General features: G+C 35.0%; 1 protein-coding gene across 1 annotated transcript in view; it reads right to left on the reverse strand.

Annotated features, from left to right (window-relative positions):
• Positions 1-798: 798 nt before the first annotated feature.
• mst (misato mitochondrial distribution and morphology regulator) overlaps positions 799-22286 on the reverse strand; it is a 40610-nt gene continuing 19122 nt past the window's right edge. Inside the window, exons 6-10 of the mRNA XM_083130788.1 lie at positions 13547-13860; positions 11688-11914; positions 10325-10543; positions 6533-6654; positions 799-2295 (exon numbers count right to left, since the gene is read on the reverse strand). Coding sequence (XP_082986914.1) covers positions 10335-10543; positions 11688-11914; positions 13547-13860 — 750 coding nt within the window. The 3' untranslated portion in view covers positions 799-2295; positions 6533-6654; positions 10325-10334. The remainder of the gene's footprint in view (positions 2296-6532; positions 6655-10324; positions 10544-11687; positions 11915-13546; positions 13861-22286) is intronic.

Genomic DNA, 22286 nt, shown 5'->3' on the forward strand with positions numbered 1-22286 from the left:
ATCTAAATTTCACGACAATTGCTAATTCGGAAGATATATTCACAGCATACTGTTGTTTTTCCACGCTCTGCGCCGAACTGTTGAGTAATAATTTTTATTTATGTCACCTTATATGCTATACTCGGTAAAATATTTGATTAAAAACGGCATAAATCGTGTATCTCTTGCAGAGATCACCTCTCAAGTTTGCTAAGTGAGGAAGTAAGTTCACTGCGTGCTATTTTCAATATATATTCATACATAAGTGTCTTCACTTTCCAGTCTGTAAACATGTGTGCCTTGCAGTTGATATCTAAGCCTAATGTTATTGAAGTTCCAAGGCGCATTAGTGATAATTCTACAACAATTATTTAAAGGTTTTAATAAATTGCAAGAATAAAAAGTTTACGTGTCTTGCCCGTTGGCAGAATGTAATGAGCACGCGCAGATGAACGTTTTGTATCTTTAATTCTAAGCAAATTAACGTCTTCGGGCACAGTTTAATATTCCTATGAAAAACTAAATATTGCATGGTGTCTAAAAAGGGCCAATGTACTTATCTTAATGTAATTATTCCCCTGCGGTATGAGAGAGTGTGTGAATGCTTGAATGATAGTGAGGGGTTGTGTAATCTGTCTATTTTTGTGTGTTATATAATATACATTTTTGTTATTTATGATTTGACTATGATTCGTGTTCATACAAATAGTATACTAATCCTCATAACTGTTGCTATTTATATTTTAGTTCAACGTTAAGTCAGCAAAGCATTTTTGCGGGCTAACATCAATTATTATTATTATTATTGATTATTGTTATTATTATTATTCAACGTCACTTTATGCACGAGTCGGCTATTCGTCGGGGGTAAAAACCGATCCGGTCACACGTACCCTGGAATCAAAACCGTTAGCTGGGCCCGACACCTAGGAAGGGGACTTCGGTCTCCGGACTAAGTGTCAAACATAGGTCATGTATAAAAGGTCCCGGTGAGAATTTTAAAATCCTATGTGCATGAAAAACTATGTGGTACACATTCACTATTACCAATTATATTTTTTCTGTTGGAAATCAATAAGATTTTTAATACTCGGTGGGCAGACTATGTAGCCAATCAAAGCAAGGGTACGTACACCTGTGATGCATGACTACTTCTAGACAAAATGTATGAAACCTTCTTTAATGTCAACTCTTAAAACAGGATGTGCAACATATGTATGGATGGCGATCCATTTTATAAGGTGGCAGGCAGTAAACACTACAAATTCAACATGGTATCTCTGCTGCAGTGGCAGATAGGTAAGGCAGGGGACATATAACACCATTATTTTTCTCTAGCTGCCACCGAGAGATCCTATGATTAGCAGAAATAAGCTTGAAAAAATCCATGCTGATATTCCCTGGCATTAACATGACTACTTATGTTATCGTGACACACTATAATAATACAAAGATTGATCACATGTCGCAGCATGATGATACACAAACAATGCCAAGTATGCCTGTAATATAGTAACCAAACCGGTCTCTTTCTTTGACAATTTTAGTGTACTTTCGAAGGCTGCTAATGGTACAAGCAAACTATTCATTGAAATTAGTACTACTCCTATTCTTCCATTCAGATTTCCAAAAATTATTTGAGAAGAAAATCTTCTGTAACATTTGACATCCAGGTAACACACATGAATGAACCATAAACACATTCTGAATTCAATACAGGAAAATGTTTGTAATAAATAACTTATTTTTCAATAATTTCTTTTTGAATTGCAACATCTAGCAAATTTAATGGAATGTGTATGGTCCATTACTTACCTTTTCCAGCATGGAACCCTACAATACTATCAATGAAACTTACCACTGTAGTTTGCTTTTCATTTCAGAAAATATTTTTTTATACTAATTACGCATGTAATAACAAAATTTTGTAATGCCATGCATATTACAAAAAGAAAAAGCTGTTTTCATCTTAAATAATGCAATTTACGCCTATACTTGCTCAACTATCAGGCTACACAAATACACACGTTTTTTCAGATCTTTTCATGTACATACCATTCTTTGAAATACAAACAACTTGATTACAGATTACATCCTAGCCTTATCACACCTAAGCTAATCTGAAAGTTATCACAGTAAAATCCTACAAATGGTCTTATATGTGCACAGAGGTAGTATAAGTGACATTTTACCATTCTGTACAAAAGCAGTACAATCGAGAAAGCAACAGCAAGTAATTCATTTGATTTGTCTTTATGTGAGAAAAATCTTTATCAAATGTACATCATATCTGAAGACATCTGGCACTGTTTGCACCTAAAGGAAAGATAAGAATGTTGTAATGTTTAATGGTTTAAGAGGAATTTTAATTCAAACTATGCACCAATGTAAATCAAATTTCAATTAAGCATTATTATTCTGCAACAATTATTCAAATTTGGAAACAAGAGACTCAGTAGTAAATAAATACAAAGAATCTTAGTATGTACTCACTTTTTCTGCAAAGCTGATTTTCGTTGTTCCATTAATTTTGGTGGCCACTGTCATCAACCTCCTTGGAACTTGTTGCACTGAGTTGCACTTGAGTTTAACAAGTTCCAACGAGGATGGTGGCAGGGCCACAGAAATTAACAGAAAAACAAAAACAGCTTTGCGGAAAAACTGAGTATTAAGGTTCTCCTTATATAAGAATGTTTTTGGTATGGCGCAGTAAAAAACATACTGAAACCAGCACTAAATGAACCCCGAACGAGCACATCCCACCTGGCACCATGTCGAAAGATCAAAGACGACAACGCAGAACCAGTGAATAGAATTTTTAAAATGTTAACCATTAAAAATAATCATATTTTGTATTTTTGTTGTTTAATGAAGCTTTTCTGCACCTTTGGCTGATCACTCCAATCAGGATGAGCGACGAACAGATGAAACTCATGAAGGGACACTCACAATTAATGCCCAGGCTGGCATTCAAACCCAGAAACTTCCTTGGGGGAGTCTGTCACAAAGCTGGCTTTTATAAAATAATCTATGTGCTGTTTATAAATACAGTGAAACCCCAATTTTATGTTTCCCCATTTTACATTTTGCCGCATTATTCATTCAATCTTCATGGTAACCAATAGAGCAAAATGAAATAAAATTTTCCCAGATTTTATATTTTCCCGCACCTTATGTTCTTCCAGCATGGTACACTGAAAAACGTAAAATCGAGGTTCTACTGCATATAGTGAATAATAAAGCTCTTTGTATATATTCTCTTGGACTTTGCAACAATAATTTTGCATTGAACATTATTATTATTACTAATAAGTAGAGCCACATATTTATGGTGAATAAGAGATCAAAATTTCGGTACAAAAACTGGGCACACTTCGGGATCAAAAGCAGTGCGATGAATATATCCCTAAATTTGATCTTAAAAACTTCACTTATTATACAAAATAAACATTTCCATTCTACTAGTTCATTTGTGTAATTATAAGAGTATGAAATTTATACCTGTGTGAAGTAGTCCATTTAGACTTCTCAAGCACACCCCAGCAGAATTAATCAATTTTCTGTGATCTGTATAACTCACATGATAATTCAGACTTCAGAATGTCATGTCAATAAATAAATTCTACATTTCGCGTTTAAGTTTACTTCACATTTTGCATCATTTTGTGACAAAACATAGTAGGAAAATTGATCTCACACCTTTCAAAAACTTGAAAAATTAATATTACAGTGTTATTTTACATATTGTATTTCTGTCAAAAACAATATAGGCATGCCTCTGCTAATAAGAATAGCTAGAGGCATGCATATTTCGTTTTTGACGAAAACATGAAATGTGAAATTACACATTCTAATGTTAATTTTTCATGTTTCTGAAAGGTGCAAAGTTTTTCTTCTATGTTTTGTTACGAAATGATGCGAAATGAACTGCAAAATGTGAAATAGACTCTTAAACAGGAAGTTTACCATTTATATACTGACGCGACAGTTTCTGAGGTCTGAAGTATCCTGTGAGTTATGCAATTCACGGAAAATTGATTTGATAAGCAAAAATGGACTCCCTTATACAGGAATAAACTTAAATATATTTAATGTGCTATTAGAAGGGATATGTTTATTTTGTGTAATAGCGCAGTTTTTAAATCAAAATTGGGATTATATTCACTTTTCTTAAAACCAAAATGTCATTTTATATGGCACTTTTTCACCGCTATAACAGTGAAATTTCATTTTATTTACCGCTTTTGAACCTGAAATTGACTCTGTTTTTGTACCGAAATTTTGCTTTTTTATTTACCAAAAATATGTGCTTCTAAGAATAGCATATATTACCAAGAAAACCAAACCATGGATACCTCATTCAGACATAATGGAAACTTAAGCAAACTCAAATTAGAATACTGTATAAGAAGAGATGAAAAGCCCATACAGCAAGATGCAATTCCTATCACCCCGAGTAAAAGAATGCTAAGATGACACCAAAACAAAAGCAATTCATTGGCAAAGAAGCACCTTCACCTTGAACACTCATGAGCATTACCGAGTTTTTATTTTCAAGTGCACTTGACGCACAGATAGGCTAATCGGGACTGAACCTGCAGTTTAAAGTGGGATCCGAACCACTATGTGCCTCCACCAGAACACTCGTGGGACAATGTATACGACACATGGAGAAAACGAAGAGGTCAAATAGCATATAGTTGCAAGCAGAGAGACATGGGAGTCCCCAGCAGGTAATAGATGACCCTGTTCCTGGAAACATAATTTACCTACCATGTGCTTTACAAAAATTGGGTGCAATTAACTTAGTATTGAAGCACCAACATCTGCATGAAAGTCAGTTTTCAGTCATTTCTCTAAACACATATGGCAAATTTGCACCCTTCAATCAATGTAAGTGGGGAAATATCCCCTTATATAAAATCCTTGCCTGAGACTTAAAAAAGAGGTGTAAAAAGCCTCGAGAAAGGTTAAAATTGCAAGGTTGTAAAGAGACTGCACACGACATACACAACACATTAAAAAGGTAAGGATAGAGACAGTGGAAGAAACCCACTCTTCTCAAGATGTTAAAAACACTAGTTAAAACACTCCTTGCACTTCCCAACAAGGAAGATACACAGTTGGGAAGATTAAAAGTCTGTCAGAGGTAAGTAAAATCAGCACATTCAATAAGAATATGCCGAACACTTAGAATGACATTACAGACACGACACATGCAGCAAATGCACTGGATTAAATGGTAGACAACAAAGAAAACCATTTGAAAAACACAATATTCCTTACACAAATGTTCAATTTTCTCACACTATTTGAGTGCCTTGCACTAACATGGTGGATTCCTGATGTATCAGAAAGTGTAGAATACAACACAATAAAACTACTTATCGGATATACAATGTTTCACTGCTATGCCCATCTTACATTACACATATATATTATGTATAAAATTACCCTGTAATAACGACGAGGGACAATTTACAAAAGGATATCTACATTTGTATGCTTTACTCAGGATTCAAATTGGCACATGGGTAGATTGGACCCAAAGCCAAAACAAAGTTAAATCAATCATTGTGTGAGCATGACACCTCTCTTTAGAACTTTTCAGTATTGCCCTAATGACCTTGAACCATGGGTGCAAGAATTTACTGTCACTTTCTCCTGACTGGTCCCTTCCATCCTGTAATTTTAGGTGGTTATGCACCATCTATGAAACACAATTGAGCACCAGCAGGGCTTCTGTATGTTCCCTGATACTTGGTCTGATTGAAAAATTTCAGTGCATTTTCCACTCTATTGTATCTCTAAAGAATCATTTACATCATATTTTTCTCTCAGCAGGAAGACTAGAAAAGTTTTGAGTCCAAAATAGCCAAATGCCACTGCTCCCAGGTTAACTACACAAGACATGTATGATTTCTCTACAAGTACAAGGACAGGTTATGCATGCAGTGCATTTCAACTTTGCATGACTTATTTGTACAAAGAAATATATACAGTGTAACCTCAAATTTGCATTTTTAAGGGGACCAACCTGAAAAAACTTAAAATCCAGGAAAATGTAAAATCGAGGAAAGATTTATAACATTGCTATTTTGGGACTTGAAGACTGAATGTATAATGCGTGAAAATGTAAAATTAAGGAACTTAAAATCGGGGTTCCACTGTATATACACAATTCTGCTTTATGAACTTCTTTCTTACACATAAAGTATAAATGAATGAACTTCAATTTTATGTTCTTGGGAGGGCTCAGGGGACTATCTATAAAGAACTTCAAATGTGTAAAAATGTACAATTGGAGAAATAATTCTAATAATAGTTTGTTTCATTGAGACTAGCCAAGTGTAATCTCATAAAATATAAAACTTGGGAATGTAAATTGGGGTTCAACTGCATTGCTGTCATTTATTCATAAATAATGTAGAGACCCTTTGCCATTTATTCATAAATAATGTAGAGAACCTTTCATTATAAATCGTGTTCTATTTACTTCTTGCCATCCCATTTGTAATATACAGAATCCTAATAAAAATTTTAAAATTCTCACCTTCAGTCCAACAATGAATACTACTTGAAGATTTAACTAACAAGAACAGATTACAAGAGGGTCGGCAGTTGACCACATGCCATATAGGAAGAGATGACAAGCCACAGTCACACGGTGAAAATCTGTAATGAAAAAAAAATATTTCAGTATTACTAGTGCACAGTTATCAGTTGAACTTTATTTACCATCTCCCAGTACTTTTCAGACATTTTGGTCTCTTACAGGGTTTCCAAACATGCCGCCAGACACTTTCACGGAGTCCAATTATCCTGGAAATTATGCAAATAACAAATCTGGATTTTGTTGTTATGTGACAAGTATTTTAATATTCTGATATTAATTCTTGAATATTTTAAATCAAAACCCTTGGTTGCATATAATACTAGTGGAATATCTATACGCTAACATTAATTTATATTCTGAACAGCAATTTTTATTATTACAATTCTTAAGTAAAGGTATTTGTATCGGGTGGAATAGGTAAGTGTCTGCATTGGTATGGGTGTCAGTTCAAAATGGTATCGGCTCCACCTAGTAAAAACAATTACTAAAAAATATTTGTCTCATTTTACTGTGAAAATATTACAGGTAACAAATTGAAATACAGTGAAACCTCAATTTTACGATGCCGGATTTTACATTGTTACGCATTGTACATTCAATCTTAATGGTCCCGACATAGCAAAATGTTGCAAAATTTTCCTCAATTTTACACATTTGAAGTTTTTTCGGTTTAGTCTCCTGAAAAATGTAAAATTGACGTTCCACTGTATTAACTTGCAAGTTCATTAGTTGCACAAACATGTTATTAAAATCTGCTTACTTCTCACATTGAAAATATAAATTAAAATTCAAAGTATGCACTTTACTAGAATATATTTCACATAACCAAATGTTAAAAGAATTCACGTAACCTACAATGACAAAAATGTCCCCATTTTTTATATTTACATTAAACAAGTCGATGAAGATGTGTTCAACATGCAAATCATTTGAATTGCATCATTAACAATTCTATTTTACAACTTATCTACGACAATTATTGAATACCTTTCAAAGAAGGGTAATTCCTGAAAAACAAACACAGACTGGTAGATGCTGACATTTCTCATGACCCTGTTATCTTTCAAATGTATTCTCCATGTAATGCCATTAACTGATATAGTTCTTGAGGTATTCAAAAGTTGCATTTTCATGTATGAGTTGCTTCAATTCAAAACAATGTTAATATAACCTCCAAGTATTTCATTGGAACCACATCATATCCATCCTACAGAGCTTTATCTTAAAATATTCATAAGAGACACACTCAGAATATTCAAACATGTAATTTAATTACACAATAATGGGGCAAAATTAATTAAATTATGCATTCCACATAACTTCCAGAATATTTACGCTGTGAACGTGTTGTGTAGGATTTTACAGATACTGTAAGATATCCAGACTTGCAGAAAAGTACTGTATTGTCCAATATACATGAGTTAATTCAAACCAATATTTTCTGAGATGAATAGGAAACATTCACCCAACACTTATAAATTAATTTTCGCGGTTGCAGGCTGCATCTGCAGTTGTAGTTGTAGTTAAATGATGATGGATACGGAATCTGACATTTTTTGTCCACAACTGAAGATGCAGCATATGTCTGCAAAATTTTTAACTTTTCAAGTGACTGGTGAGGCTTTCCTGTTGCCATCTCATTGGCTATTTAGCCCTTCTGGCCCTTTTTCATTCATCAACCCCACCCTTCCCCTAAACACCACAGTACAGTACTGTATTTACTCATGTATAATGCACATTTTATTTCCAAAATTTTTGCCCCCAAAAACTGTGGTGCGTACTATGCATGGAATAATTCAGACAGCCAACATGAAACCGGGTCATTCCATGATTTTGTAGACACTTGCATTGGTTTTTCATATTTACGGAACCCTATCATGTTATATATCATTGTAAAGCTTAAATCCTGCAGTTTCTGAATAAGGCAACAGCAACAGTATTCCATTCAAGATGGTGACACTAATGTGCAATGCATAGAGGTATGCATATTTAGTTTTTGATGAAAACACAAAATGTGAAATAACATTGTAATGTTAATTTTTCATGTTTCTGAAAGGTGTGAGGTGCATTTTCCTACCCTGTTAATGTGAAATGAACTGCAAAATACAAAATAGACTCTTAAACATGAAATTTAGAGTTTATTTACTGATGCAACACTTTATGAAGGCAGAATTATCCTGTGAGTTATGCAATTCACGGAAAATTGATTAATTCTGTTGTAAATATTTGAGAAGCAAAAATGAACCCCTTAATACAGGAAAAAACTTAATATTCTGGTAACGACATAAATGTGCTATTAAAAGGGATATGTTTATTTTGTGTAGTAAGCGCAATTTTTAAATCAAATTTGGGATTATATTCACATTTTTTTAAAATTAAAATGTAATTTTATATACTGTTTTTCACCGCTATAACAGCAAAATTTTATTTTATTTACTGCTTTTGAACCCGAAATTGACTGTTTTTGTACCAAAATTTTGCTTTCTTATTTACCAAAAATATGTGCCTCTAGCAATGCAGTTGAAATAAGCTCATCACAAAATGAAGGAACGTTCTAATTTTTATGCTACTTTGGATGAAAGAAAAGATAAGGAAAAATAAAATAATTAAAATGTATTACTGTCAAAATAAATGATATATATATATATATATATGGAGTTTGTAAACGCCTTAATGGAAGAAATCTTGTGCTGCTAAGTGCTAGTTTGAGGGCCCTGAATGTGCCTTGTGTAAAATGTTACGTTAATCACGGAAAAAGTATATATTTTGAAGTTGTTTTTTTTAGAAAATGTAAAGTAGGAAGACCATTTTACACAATTTTTCACTTTGTAATGTATTTCCCACGATTTTTCACTTTGTAATGTATTTTCCACAATATTTCACTTTGTAATGTAATGTTCTGCAACACCAAGAGCAGTGCCATTCTGGTGGAATTCGAGCATGCACCTCCCATCACATGGGATGCGTATCAGTGGTATTTGTTGGGCAAAAAATAATAGTAAATAACTTTCTGAACACTGCAAATTCATAAAGTATTTTAGATCTCGCTTTCTACTATTGCAGAATAAATAAGGTGGTTAATAAATAAGGTGGTTAAAGAGTGAAAGCTTTGGGATGCCTAACACAGTGGAGGGAGAGGAGGGAGGTGGCATCGGTTGGCGACTTATTGTTTACACAAGAGTAATTCTCCTCTTGGTCCACATAGCACAGGCATTGAATAGGTATGATGTCATTTGCTCTTGATCAGCATAGCAACAGCTATACGACCTACAAATAAGAAAGGCATTTCTTGAACTTGGATTGTACTGCACATTATACGAGACATAACTGTTTGTCACTTTTCCCCATCAAAAACCAGGGTGTGCATTATACACGCACGCGCATTATACATGTGTAAATACAGTATTTCTGATTTGGTGTGTATGTGCAGCCTCTTCCTCTCCCCTCTACATGCACACATAAACCACAAATATTTTAATAAGATTTTATAAATAATTTACAAAATGTGGTATTTTAAGTCCCTTTTATGAACAATAGGCCAATCAGGATGAGATTGACAGTTTCGAAGTAGAATCTGAACTACTGAAATGTACACTTACTGGAAAGTATTATTCAGATCTCTCAGTTTTAAACTGAATTCCCTTTCACCTCACATGGTGATTGGCACACTGAAAGGATATGAAGAATCACAATGAAGACAAATTATCCTTGATAATTTCTGGAACTCACCCCCCTTCCTTTAGACGTCAAATTCCTCATGGTAGCAGTCCTGCAGTTCCATAAGTTGATTGAGGCATTCTTGGAAATCGTCATCTTCCAGTCCAGCTTCATTAAACCTGTGAAACTTCTTTATTGGCAGTTTCTTAACTTCACCATGAAGATTTTCCAGCATTACGCCAATGCTTTGACAGCTGTGCAAACCAGCAACGACAGGTACCGATGTGACACCTATAATAGCAGAAATTGAACTTAAAGAGAGATGATTTAAAATTGACCGTACATAAATAAATGCTGAAAATATTCTTACGGACCTTAAAATCATGATACAAACATCACAAAACCAGACAAAAAGCTATAAAAGGCTATCAATATTTCAAGGATATTGAATTCCTTCTGTCAGGATATAACTTGTGTGCTGTTACCTCCTTTTCTTGTATACTGACAATGAGAATGCAGTATCCTTGAAACATAATGACAAGTGCTGGGATTTTTAAATAGGGCTGAGTTATTACAACTTCAAACTAATACCAATACGATGATAACACTCTTTCCAGCCCTCACCGATAACAATGGTTGAAAATTGTTAACAATTAAAAGTTTTTAAAAAAATGATGTAAGTGTATGTATTGTGCATGTATATGTAAGTATTCCACTGCAATTATATGTATACCACAGTATTGCTTTGAAATAATCAAGAATTAGATTGAAATATTAAAGTAGCTATCAATGAAACAGAAAATCAATTTTTTAAACTGACTGATTTACTTTACTTCGTTTTTCTGCCACTGTTGGCTAATCGTGAAGATTAGGATGAGTGACAATATGTTGAAATTGATGCCGGGTTTCGAACATGGGATCCCTGGTGTTGTAGCATGCTGTGCTAAACACTCTACCACAGAGGGCGGCTCATTTTTTTTAAAACACAATTCTGATAATAATAAATAATGAAAATTATTCTGGAAATCATGCAAGCTTTGAAGTTAAGAGTCCCTTAAAGAGTTGAGCAGTACTTTTGCGGACACACTGAAACTCTGGAAAAGTATCAGCCCTTACTGGTTAATAAATTCTAACTGATATTTTTAAAACAATACATTGACATCAATATGGGCTCAGTTTTACTTTGTTTTAATTAATATTTTTTGACTTCGTGGTTTGCGGCTGCTTCTTGAATTCAAATAGTTATTTGGTAATAATATTTTTTTTTTAGATTGATGAAAAGTTAACATCAGAGCATTCCTAAAAAATATTGAAAGATTATTACAAAAACAGTTGACTAAAGTTTAAACCATACTTCCAAAAACTTATCACACACAAAACGTCTGAGAGTAAGTTATAACTGAACTGTGCATATTTAAACAAATCAGATATTTACCTTTTGAATTGGTTGTTCTTTGTACATTAGACAAGAATCCATCCGAACCAATATTCTCTGCAAATATATTAGGAAATGGTGTAGTAACTTTACATGCCGTGCTTGCAGAAGTGACCTGAGATGCTGTTGCATATGAACAGCAGTAAAGAAACAAACGAAGCATTTCTTCAACGTTGGCACACGTGTAAGCTGGATTACCGTCTTGGTGACTTTTAGATGGTACAGAACTGCAATGAGACATTAAATTAATTATACACTTTAATGTATTTTATTTAATAATATCTACATGACTTAGAATTAGCTTAACTTTAGTATACTGGAACTGAATGCTTAGTTTATCCAGAAAACTATTTATCGATGGTTGCGGATAAATTAAGTAAACATTTTTGCACTGTGATCATAAATTTCAAGAGAACCAATCACAGTTATGCTGATAAAGTAGTTGAACCTTCATTTGTTACTGCATATTTTTGTTCCCCGAGACATTGTTGATATGTAATTAGTTATGACAACTATATTTCAATTCAATTGGCATACTGATATGAGAACAATAAAAATGATATCCTAAGAACTGCAAAGAAATACTTCTACTCTTTTCTATAATTAGAATGGTACCATTTTTTTCTCTTCATTCCTACAATATTAATGTTTCAAAGCATTGTAACTACAACCAAATTCAGTTTTAGTTTGAGATTTGTTAGTGAATTGCAAAAAAACAATAAAGAGATGTCTTTTGCAAATGTATTTACTAATTTTTAGTCACTTTTCTGTGACTTTTGGCGAATACGAAGAAACTCAAAAAGAAATGTCCATGTCTAGAATGGAATTCAAAACCTAGAACCTAAGGTAATTTTATTAGATGCACTCAGTCATTCAAGGTAACCTATGTTTGTATTAAGTCTACTGTACTTTACACTCAGATAGGCTAATCGAGCCTAAAACTAAATTTTTAAACTGGCATCTCAACAATTGTTTTCACAGAGGATTGAGCCAAGTACCACTTGATTACAAGGTGACAACATTTCCACTACGTCACCAGGAAGGCTCTATCCAAAGTACCTTTGGAACTTACTCTCACTCCTAAAAGTTATATAAATGTAATCTAGCACTGTATGTAAAAATTAATTATAAATTATGTGATTCATTCTAATGAGTTCACGTTTCATTTTTCGGCATAGTTTATATTCGCAATCATTGATTGTTTTTTTTTCTGCTGTGCCACTCAACCAATTAAACCACACAGCAAAAACACCAATCACAGACTTTAAGTGCCTGTACAAAAAAGCCTGCCTGCACATGTGAATGAAAACGAACGTCTTCCCATGGATGTAGAGGACAAGACCGGGAACCGACAGCACCAAAATCTCGATACGTGGCAAAAGAATGAACTACTACACCCACGCTGGAGCAACAAAAAGTAAAAGGCCTGCATCAATTGGCACCACCATGAACGCAAGCGGGAAAAAAAGAAACCACACCACCCACGGCAAGATAATACATGCCTGACAAAGCCACCAGACAGGTGGCTGAATCGATCGCAAATGAAAACTACGTGGAAAAATGAAACATGAACTTATTAGAATTAATTATCTATCTCCATGTAACCGCCAAACAGATATCTTTAACCAAATATAAATTTCGTTATTTTTTCATTGAATGAGAATTTTTCATGGTGGCATGTGAAGGGAAAAACCTCTACATTTTAAGAGTTTATTTAATTTTGCACTACTTAAATCTCACTAAATGTAACTGTAAAACAAATTAATTACAGTGTATTTTTAATGTGCAACACAAGATACTAGTGCACTAAAAACAGCTATCCAGTCAAAAATAAATAGGCACAAATGATAAAAACTGACCTCTTTAATCGTTCTTCAGATATACCCCTCAAAACAACAGATTGTATCCAAATTCTTTCCTCTTCAATGCTGCAATTGGGGCTCACGCTTTGCCACAAAGGACCTTCCCATTTTTCGAGCGTTTCCAACAGGAAATTCTCCCTTCCCATTGGAAAAGGCAATCCAACACTAGCTGCTGCAACTTTTCTTCCAAGTTGATTTAAATTATCCGTCAAGTCTGCCATGCTAAATGGTTTATTCCTAAGTCGATAACGCAACGTAAGTGTATCCAAGGCAGATGCGAGAATTGAGCTTGTGTGGTATGGCAGATGATGCTGGAAAAAAATACGAAATAAGTAAATACTACAACTTGCTTTTTTTAAATGTAATTACTAGGGAAAGGAACTTTAGGTAAATAAATGTTTTTTCTGCGATAAGATAGAGACCCTCATTTTTGCCAAAATTCTGATCATAGCCTTATATGTCAACACAGCAAATTTTATTTTACATAAAAACACATATTTTGCAGTTTTCCGTATGTAAATACATATTTTGCGAATTTTCATTTTACATACATAAAATTGCTTATTCACTTCATCTACCTCGAAATCCTCGAAGGAAAAATGTTTATTCTCCACACCTCTTTCATATCGAGAGTACTATGTTTGTTTTGTCTTTGAACACCCTCACTGGCAGACTTCTGGCACATCATCTACGATCCTATTGGGAGAAAATAGCTGTAAGTAGCTGGGGCTGGCTACACGTAACGATAGCAAGGCTTTTTAATGAAGCAATGCAGCTATTGTGGCCGGAAGGCATAAAATTTGACAATGTTCTTCTCTTGACAGATGCTGCAGCTTACATGCAGTGGTCTTGCCGTTAGCTACCCCAAAATTGTGCACGTTACATGTGTGGCTCATGCGTTGCATAGAATATGTGAAAAGATAAGAGCTCTTTATCCCAATGTTGATAAACTGGTTTCAAATGGGAAGAAAGTTTTTATCAAGTCGCCTAAAAGAATAGACATTTTTAAACAAAAATGTCCTGAGGTTCCCCTTCCCCCTACACCTGTAGTTACGCGATGCAGATGTTATGCCCAGAACTTTGAAAAAATTGTATCTGTTGTAAATGATCTCGACAAAGAAATTCTGCAAGAACTGTTGATGGAGCCCTCCTTAAAAGTCGAATTGTCATACATCTCAACAAACCTGTCCATTCTCTCTAATTCCATATGAAAGCTTGAATCGTCCGCGAACACTTTGGCAGCTTCCGTAGGTGAAGTCTGTATAGTACTAGAAACGAAACTGAAAGAACTCACTGGATCTAAATGTCTAAATGTACAGAATTTTTGGGGAAAAACCAAGGTTTTCAAACATTGTGCCAAATTGCATGTGTTTTGGAAGGAGGTGAAGTAGAGGAAGAGGAAGCTCAGGAAAACTTCAGCGTTAGTGACATTTCGTGCTCCAAATATGCAAGAATTGTTTCTTGTGACGTGGAGCGATCTTTCTCACAATATAAGATGCTTTTTAGAGATAATCGTCACAGATTTACAATGGAGAATTTGGAATAACTATGGTGATCCACTGCAACTCTTCCAAAAAATAGCTCGCTAAGAGGTAATTATTTAGAAACTAATTTCAGGTGTTTAAAATGCATGTTATAGTTTGTAACGATTGAAAAATTTTTGGCAAATCTTTTTAATATTTAATAGCCCTCGTATAAATTCATTTGGAGTTTTAATCTTTTGAATGTACATTTTTATCTTTTATCTTTGTTAACATTGTAACGCAGTTTCGGCCCAACGAGAAAGAACGCAAAGCAAGTAGAAGCTTGCGTTGTTTTTCTTCCTTAACAACAATGAGTTCTTTTCGTTCGGTGCTGCGTGGGTTTGTAAATAAGTTTAGCTTGCATTGTGTTTCTGGATATGTCTTTTGGAAAGGGTAATTGTTAGATGCTAAAAATAACTTTTCAGTTTGTCGAAATCTTTTGTTGAGAAATAGGATTGCGCAATCTCGCAAGTATAAATATCAGCGTTCTCGCTGGCAGATGAATTCAGTATAGCAGTAGATTCCGGAATCGTTAGGTGATTAAATCGCTTGTCGAGGTCCAGGGCTGGTAGAACACAGGCGTTGTGAGGGGAGTGGCTGGTCAGCTCTCCCTTCTACAATGTCCTGAGTTTTCCGTAAGCCACCTTTCTGGATTTGTGCTGGTCAGCATGATCCTTAAAGGGGATTTTGGCAGGCTTGTAAATAATTTGATTTATACATAATTAATCTTAATAATTTAAAATTTTGTTTCATAAATTCTATCGAAGTCGGCACTGGTCAGTGTGACTCCGGTATAAATTCAAGTTATACTTCCTTCTCGTCGAGTTATTTGTTTTAATTCTTAAATCATTTTGAATTCTCCTGGTCAGGAGGTTCATTTAAATAAATTTGTTTCTTTGATACTTAAATCCGAGAGCATACCTCTGGTCAGAGGATGTCTCTTAAATCTAATAACTTATATAGTTTTACGTCCGTTTCTAAAGTCTGAGTATCGGGAACGTTTAATGGGTTTTCTTATTTTGGTTTTATGTTAGATATAATTTTGAAACAGTTATAATAGGTGACCGGTCGAGTAAATGTTTTTATAGAAATTCGTTTTATGTAAAAGTCTATTGTTTTGCTTTTGCAATGTAAGTAGCCAAAGAGGGTAGACAGTGTCCCCTGTTATGTTATGGAATTCCAAGCGAACATTTGTAGTTTGTGGCCGAGAGATGGCTTTGGTAATTGGGTAGAGACAGGCTCCCCTTATCTTTAGTTATGAATGTTATTGGAGGTTGGCCCCGAAGAGGGTAGTATACCTCGAGAGTTCTAAAGAACATAATACTGAAGTGAAAATATGACAGAAGCACAAATAGATATTTACGGAAAGAAGTTTATGTAATTTTCTTTTGGTTTTGGTTAATGGAAATTGTCGATCATTACTGTTAATTTGTCACCTGTTTATTGAAACCAAGTTAAGCTGGGATATGGACGATATATATATATCTATATAAGAGAGAGCTCTCTGGATTGTATGTTATGAGAAAGCAAGTTTCAGTCTATGTTTTTCGGAAGTTATTTGAACGGAAATTAAATTTTGGCATTGTAAATTTTTCTCGATCTGAAGATTGTATACTTTCTTTTATCCTAACATATATATGGATTAGTAAATAAATTTATAATCGTTATTTGGTATTTCTTTGAAGTAAGTTTGCCTAATAAGTATAAATTAACTGACTTCCTTTTGGTTGGAGAGGTGTCCCGCCGTTACTGGTCAGTGAGGCGGAGGCCTTATCAATCCAAAGGACGCCAGAATTGATTATGCTGATTTCAATCGCGAATCGTATGCGTATCCTCACTGGTCAGTGGGATGCGGGTGCGATTGCGGTGGAGTTCAAGCATGAGAAAGGGCTAATATAGTTTGAAGTCTTGGTTATGTAAGTGTAAATTTAACTTTTGATTATATTATTATCTTGAAACAGACCCTTACCCGAACTTTGGGATGCGGGGTCCCATGCCCCGCAGGAACTGAGCGTAGTCGTGGCATATATATATTAATAACAGAAAGATATTTGGTAGGCAGCGACGCCCGGTCTTTGTCTGTCGAGGGGACCGAGCCGGTGTGTCGTGTGTCTTGGCAACGGGCTAATCCGCCTACTTGTTGCAAGTGGCGCCCATAACGTGGGGCAAATCCGCCTACTTGTTGCAAGTGGCGCCATAACGTTGGGGCTCGATAAAAAAAGGGAACCTGTAATTGCTCATATTGAAAAAAAAAAATAGTTGTATATTATTCCATAAAATATTCTTATTGTATATAGAATGCATGCACAAAAGTAAAGTGAAAAGACACTGGATGTAGTGCAGATAAGTGAGAATTGTGTTTGAACTGAGATTGTCTTGGAAAGTGGACTACAATTTGAAGTGACACACTTATTGATACCTGACTGAAAGTGAAGATTCTTGGACTTTGACGAAACCCGAGGAAGAGATTGAAATGGAAATACGAAGTAGTAAAACCAGCAGAGAAAATGGACTCTTTGGAAATTTGTGACTTGGTGAAAGCAGAGGATGAGATAAGTGACACGAAATTTTAGTGCAAATAATTCCAGTGTCAAAATGAAAGAAAAGTAGAATGCTGTTGAAGAAGTTTCGTCCAGAGAACACCTCGTCTGGAAACAGTAGACTGAGACAATGGATCGCCAATCAATGAAGACCTCAAACAGGATGAATGTGTCCACGAACATAGTGCAGTGAGTTCCGGTGAAGAGTACAGTGAACGAGAAAACAGCGACAATGGATCGCCAATCAATGAAGAAGCGGGAGATAATTTGGATGGTTGGAGTTTCTCGTCACGTGAAAGAGAGGATGAGGAAGTGATACAGGTGTACCGCGACCTACTTGAAGATGGAAAAATGTCAGATGGAAAATTAATGAAATAATTTGAGCGCCGAGGGATAACAAAGACCACTTGTGCGAACTTTTTTCGGTTAAAAAGAAAAGCCATCGTGGTAAAAAAGGGCATGGCTTTTCTTAAAGTCTGAGGAATTTGTTTGAGTGTATATATATATATATATATATATATGTAAATTAGTATTGTCATAGCGTGTAGATTAGTAAGTAAGTTAAAGGCAATCGTTAGCTAATTGAATTTTCATTTGAGAATTTTTCTCCAAAAGGAAGGAATTTAAATTTTTTTCTTTTGAGAAAAATTCTCCCAAAAAAAGAAAGGGGCATATTGTAACGATTGAAAAATTTTTGGCAAATCTTTTTAATATTTAATAGCCCTCGTATAAATTCATTTGGAGTTTTAATCTTTTGAATGTACATTTTTATCTTTTATCTTTGTTAACATTGTAACGCAGTTTCGGCCCAACGAGAAAGAACGCAAAGCAAGTAGAAGCTTGCGTTGTTTTTCTTCCTTAACAACAATGAGTTCTTTTCGTTCGGCGCTGCGTGGGTTTGTAAATAAGTTTAGCTTGCATTGTGTTTCTGGATATGTCTTTTGGAAAGGGTAATTGTTAGATGCTAAAAATAACTTTTCAGTTTGTCGAAATCTTTTGTTGAGAAATAGGATTGCGCAATCTCGCAAGTATAAATATCAGCGTTCTCGCTGGCAGATGAATTCAGTATAGCAGTAGATTCCGGAATCGTTAGGTGATTAAATCGCTTGTCGAGGTCCAGGGCTGGTAGAACACAGGCGTTGTGAGGGGAGTGGCTGGTCAGCTCTCCCTTCTACAATGTCCTGAGTTTTCCGTAAGCCACCTTTCTGGATTTGTGCTGGTCAGCATGATCCTTAAAGGGGATTTTGGCAGGCTTGTAAATAATTTGATTTATACATAATTAATCTTAATAATTTAAAATTTTGTTTCATAAATTCTATCGAAGTCGGCACTGGTCAGTGTGACTCCGGTATAAATTCAAGTTATACTTCCTTCTCGTCTTGTTATTTGTTTTAATTCTCAAATCATTTTGAATTCTCCTGGTCAGGAGGTTCATTTAAATAAATTTGTTTCTTTGATACTTAAATCCGAGAGCATACCTCTGGTCAGAGGATGTCTCTTAAATCTAATAACTTATATAGTTTTACGTCCGTTTCTAAAGTCTGAGTATCGGGAACGTTTAATGGGTTTTCTTATTTTGGTTTTATGTTAGATATAATTTTGAAACAGTTATAATAGGTGACCGGTCGAGTAAATGTTTTTATAGAAATTCGTTTTATGTAAAAGTCTATTGTTTTGCTTTTGCAATGTAAGTAGCCAAAGAGGGTAGACAGTGTCCCCTGTTATGTTATGGAATTCCAAGCGAACATTTGTAGTTTGTGGCCGAGAGATGGCTTTGGTAATTGGGTAGAGACAGGCTCCCCTTATCTTTAGTTATGAATGTTATTGGAGGTTGGCCCCGAAGAGGGTAGTATACCTCGAGAGTTCTAAAGAACATAATACTGAAGTGAAAATATGACAGAAGCACAAATAGATATTTACGGAAAGAAGTTTATGTAATTTTCTTTTGGTTTTGGTTAATGGAAATTGTCGATCATTACTGTTAATTTGTCACCTGTTTATTGAAACCAAGTTAAGCTGGGATATGGACGATATATATATATCTATATAAGAGAGAGCTCTCTGGATTGTATGTTATGAGAAAGCAAGTTTCAGTCTATGTTTTTCGGAAGTTATTTGAACGGAAATTAAATTTTGGCATTGTAAATTTTTCTCGATCTGAAGATTGTATACTTTCTTTTATCCTAACATATATATGGATTAGTAAATAAATTTATAATCGTTATTTGGTATTTCTTTGAAGTAAGTTTGCCTAATAAGTATAAATTAACTGACTTCCTTTTGGTTGGAGAGGTGTCCCGCCGTTACTGGTCAGTGAGGCGGAGGCCTTATCAATCCAAAGGACGCCAGAATTGATTATGCTGATTTCAATCGCGAATCGTATGCGTATCCTCACTGGTCAGTGGGATGCGGGTGCGATTGCGGTGGAGTTCAAGCATGAGAAAGGGCTAATATAGTTTGAAGTCTTGGTTATGTAAGTGTAAATTTAACTTTTGATTATATTATTATCTTGAAACAGACCCTTACCCGAACTTTGGGATGCGGGGTCCCATGCCCCGCAGGAACTGAGCGTAGTCGTGGCATATATATATTAATAACAGAAAGATATTTGGTAGGCAGCGACGCCCGGTCTTTGTCTGTCGAGGGGACCGAGCCGGTGTGTCGTGTGTCTTGGCAACGGGCTAATCCGCCTACTTGTTGCAAGTGGCGCCCATAACGTGGGGCAAATCCGCCTACTTGTTGCAAGTTTGTTTTTGTTACCAAATGTTTTTATTTTTGTCACATATTTTCCTGTTTTTATCACATATTTTCAACATTTATGACACATAAAAAATAAATATTTCTGAGTTTTTTAGCACATAAAGTTCCGTTCCCTAGTAATTACAGTGGAGAATCAATTATATATCTTTTGCAGGATTTATGGCAAAAACATTTTATTGTATTTGGATCTGAAAAATTAAGATAATCATGTGGGCCAATGCAAATCTGGGGAAATGTATGAAATAAATATGAAGCTAATTATGCAAATTAGGAAATTAATAAACAAAATTCGCTGACTTCCCCAGGTTTCCAGAACAAGAAACAAAATTTTCCAGATCAACTTATTAAGCCAATTAATGTACTTAAACATGTGAACATAAGTATCAAATGAACAAGGTAATACTTGCCACATATTGACTAAGGTTTTACAAATAATTCATTTTTACATAAAAATCATAATTACTGGTAAGACAAATAGCACATAATTAAAGTAAAATTGATTAATATGTGTATTAATCATAATAACTATTTACCATACATGCACCAAAAATTGCAACAAGGAAGTGGTAAATACCAAAAGCCATTTACTGTATTCGATAAATAGTTCAATGATGCCTTTTCCCCACAGTATTTAATATACAATTTCTACTGTAACAACCAGTAGTACTCAGTATATCAAATGAAGTATAGTTTATCCACAACAAAGTAAAAACTCCTTACATGTATTTTCCCCTGTTTGTTTGTTCAAAACCTACCTTTATTGCACTACTGCAATTTTTCCAGGAACAGTAAATATCCCTGACATTTCCAAGATTTTTCAATAAAAAGTAAATTCTCTGACTTTTCCAGGTTTTTCAGCCTGGTAGACACCCTGAAATGGTTAGCACTCTCGAGCACCTTCGAGTTGGCCCTCATGAGAATTGAACATTCACCCCGATGTGGTTGGCACATGCAGAGTAGTGTCAGCAAAGTATGTCTAGCTGTGGAGCAGTGATGTATAATCACAAACTCATTCCAAAGAACATGAAGCCACCTGAATTTTTGAGAATATTGCAAGCACAGTACGAGGAACAAATGGTGTCAACAGTTCAGTGAAGGATACGAGTTAGTGACAAATGAATCGTCTGCCAGTAAGGTATTGTGAACTGTCTTCTGGGACATACACGGTACCATCCATGTGGATTTTTTGGAGCATGGATCCATGATTAATGCTCAGTATTATGCTACACTGCTCAATGGTGCTGTCTGAAATGCCATTCACAAGAAAAGGCTTGGAATGTTGTCTAAATATGTCCTACTTCTCCATGACAGTACTCAGCCACACTGGGAAGTTTTGCCTCATGCCCCTTACAGTCTGGATTTAGTGCCTGTGATTACCACTTGTTTGGACCTCTTAAAGATCATGTAGAAGGAAAGAAATTTCATGCAAATGCAGCAGTAGAAAATGTCCTGACATGGTTATGATAGCAACCAACTACCCTCCACTAAGTCAAAGGAATCATGGAGCTGCCACAACGATGGCAGCGGTGCCTGGATAGGGACAATGCTTTGAAAAACTGATCTAGTTTGGTGTTTGTAAGACTTTCAATTTTTTTCTAGAAATAAAAGTCTCTTGTCAACCTTGAACGACCCTTGTATTTTATTTCTGTGATACCATTTGTAAGCTTTCAGTACAGAAGCAGATTTTAGGTTTATTCAATCCGTACATGTAAGTTCTGTAGAGTCTATAATTGCCTACTTCGGTTATTGGTGCCTACGAGTCTAAAAAGCTTCAAAATTGGAACAAAACAATGTATTAACTGTGAGAAGTGGTTCTTGTGCCTTCATTTGTTTAGGATACCCACACAGGCAGACTCGCGGAGGATAGGAAGGTGATTTCTCTACTTTTAACAACTAAACTTAACAATAAATATT

Source organism: Lepisma saccharinum, chromosome 11, assembly GCF_977018435.1.
Source record: "Lepisma saccharinum chromosome 11, izLepSacc3.1, whole genome shotgun sequence".
In the NCBI taxonomy this organism is placed as follows: domain Eukaryota; kingdom Metazoa; phylum Arthropoda; class Insecta; order Zygentoma; family Lepismatidae; genus Lepisma; species Lepisma saccharinum.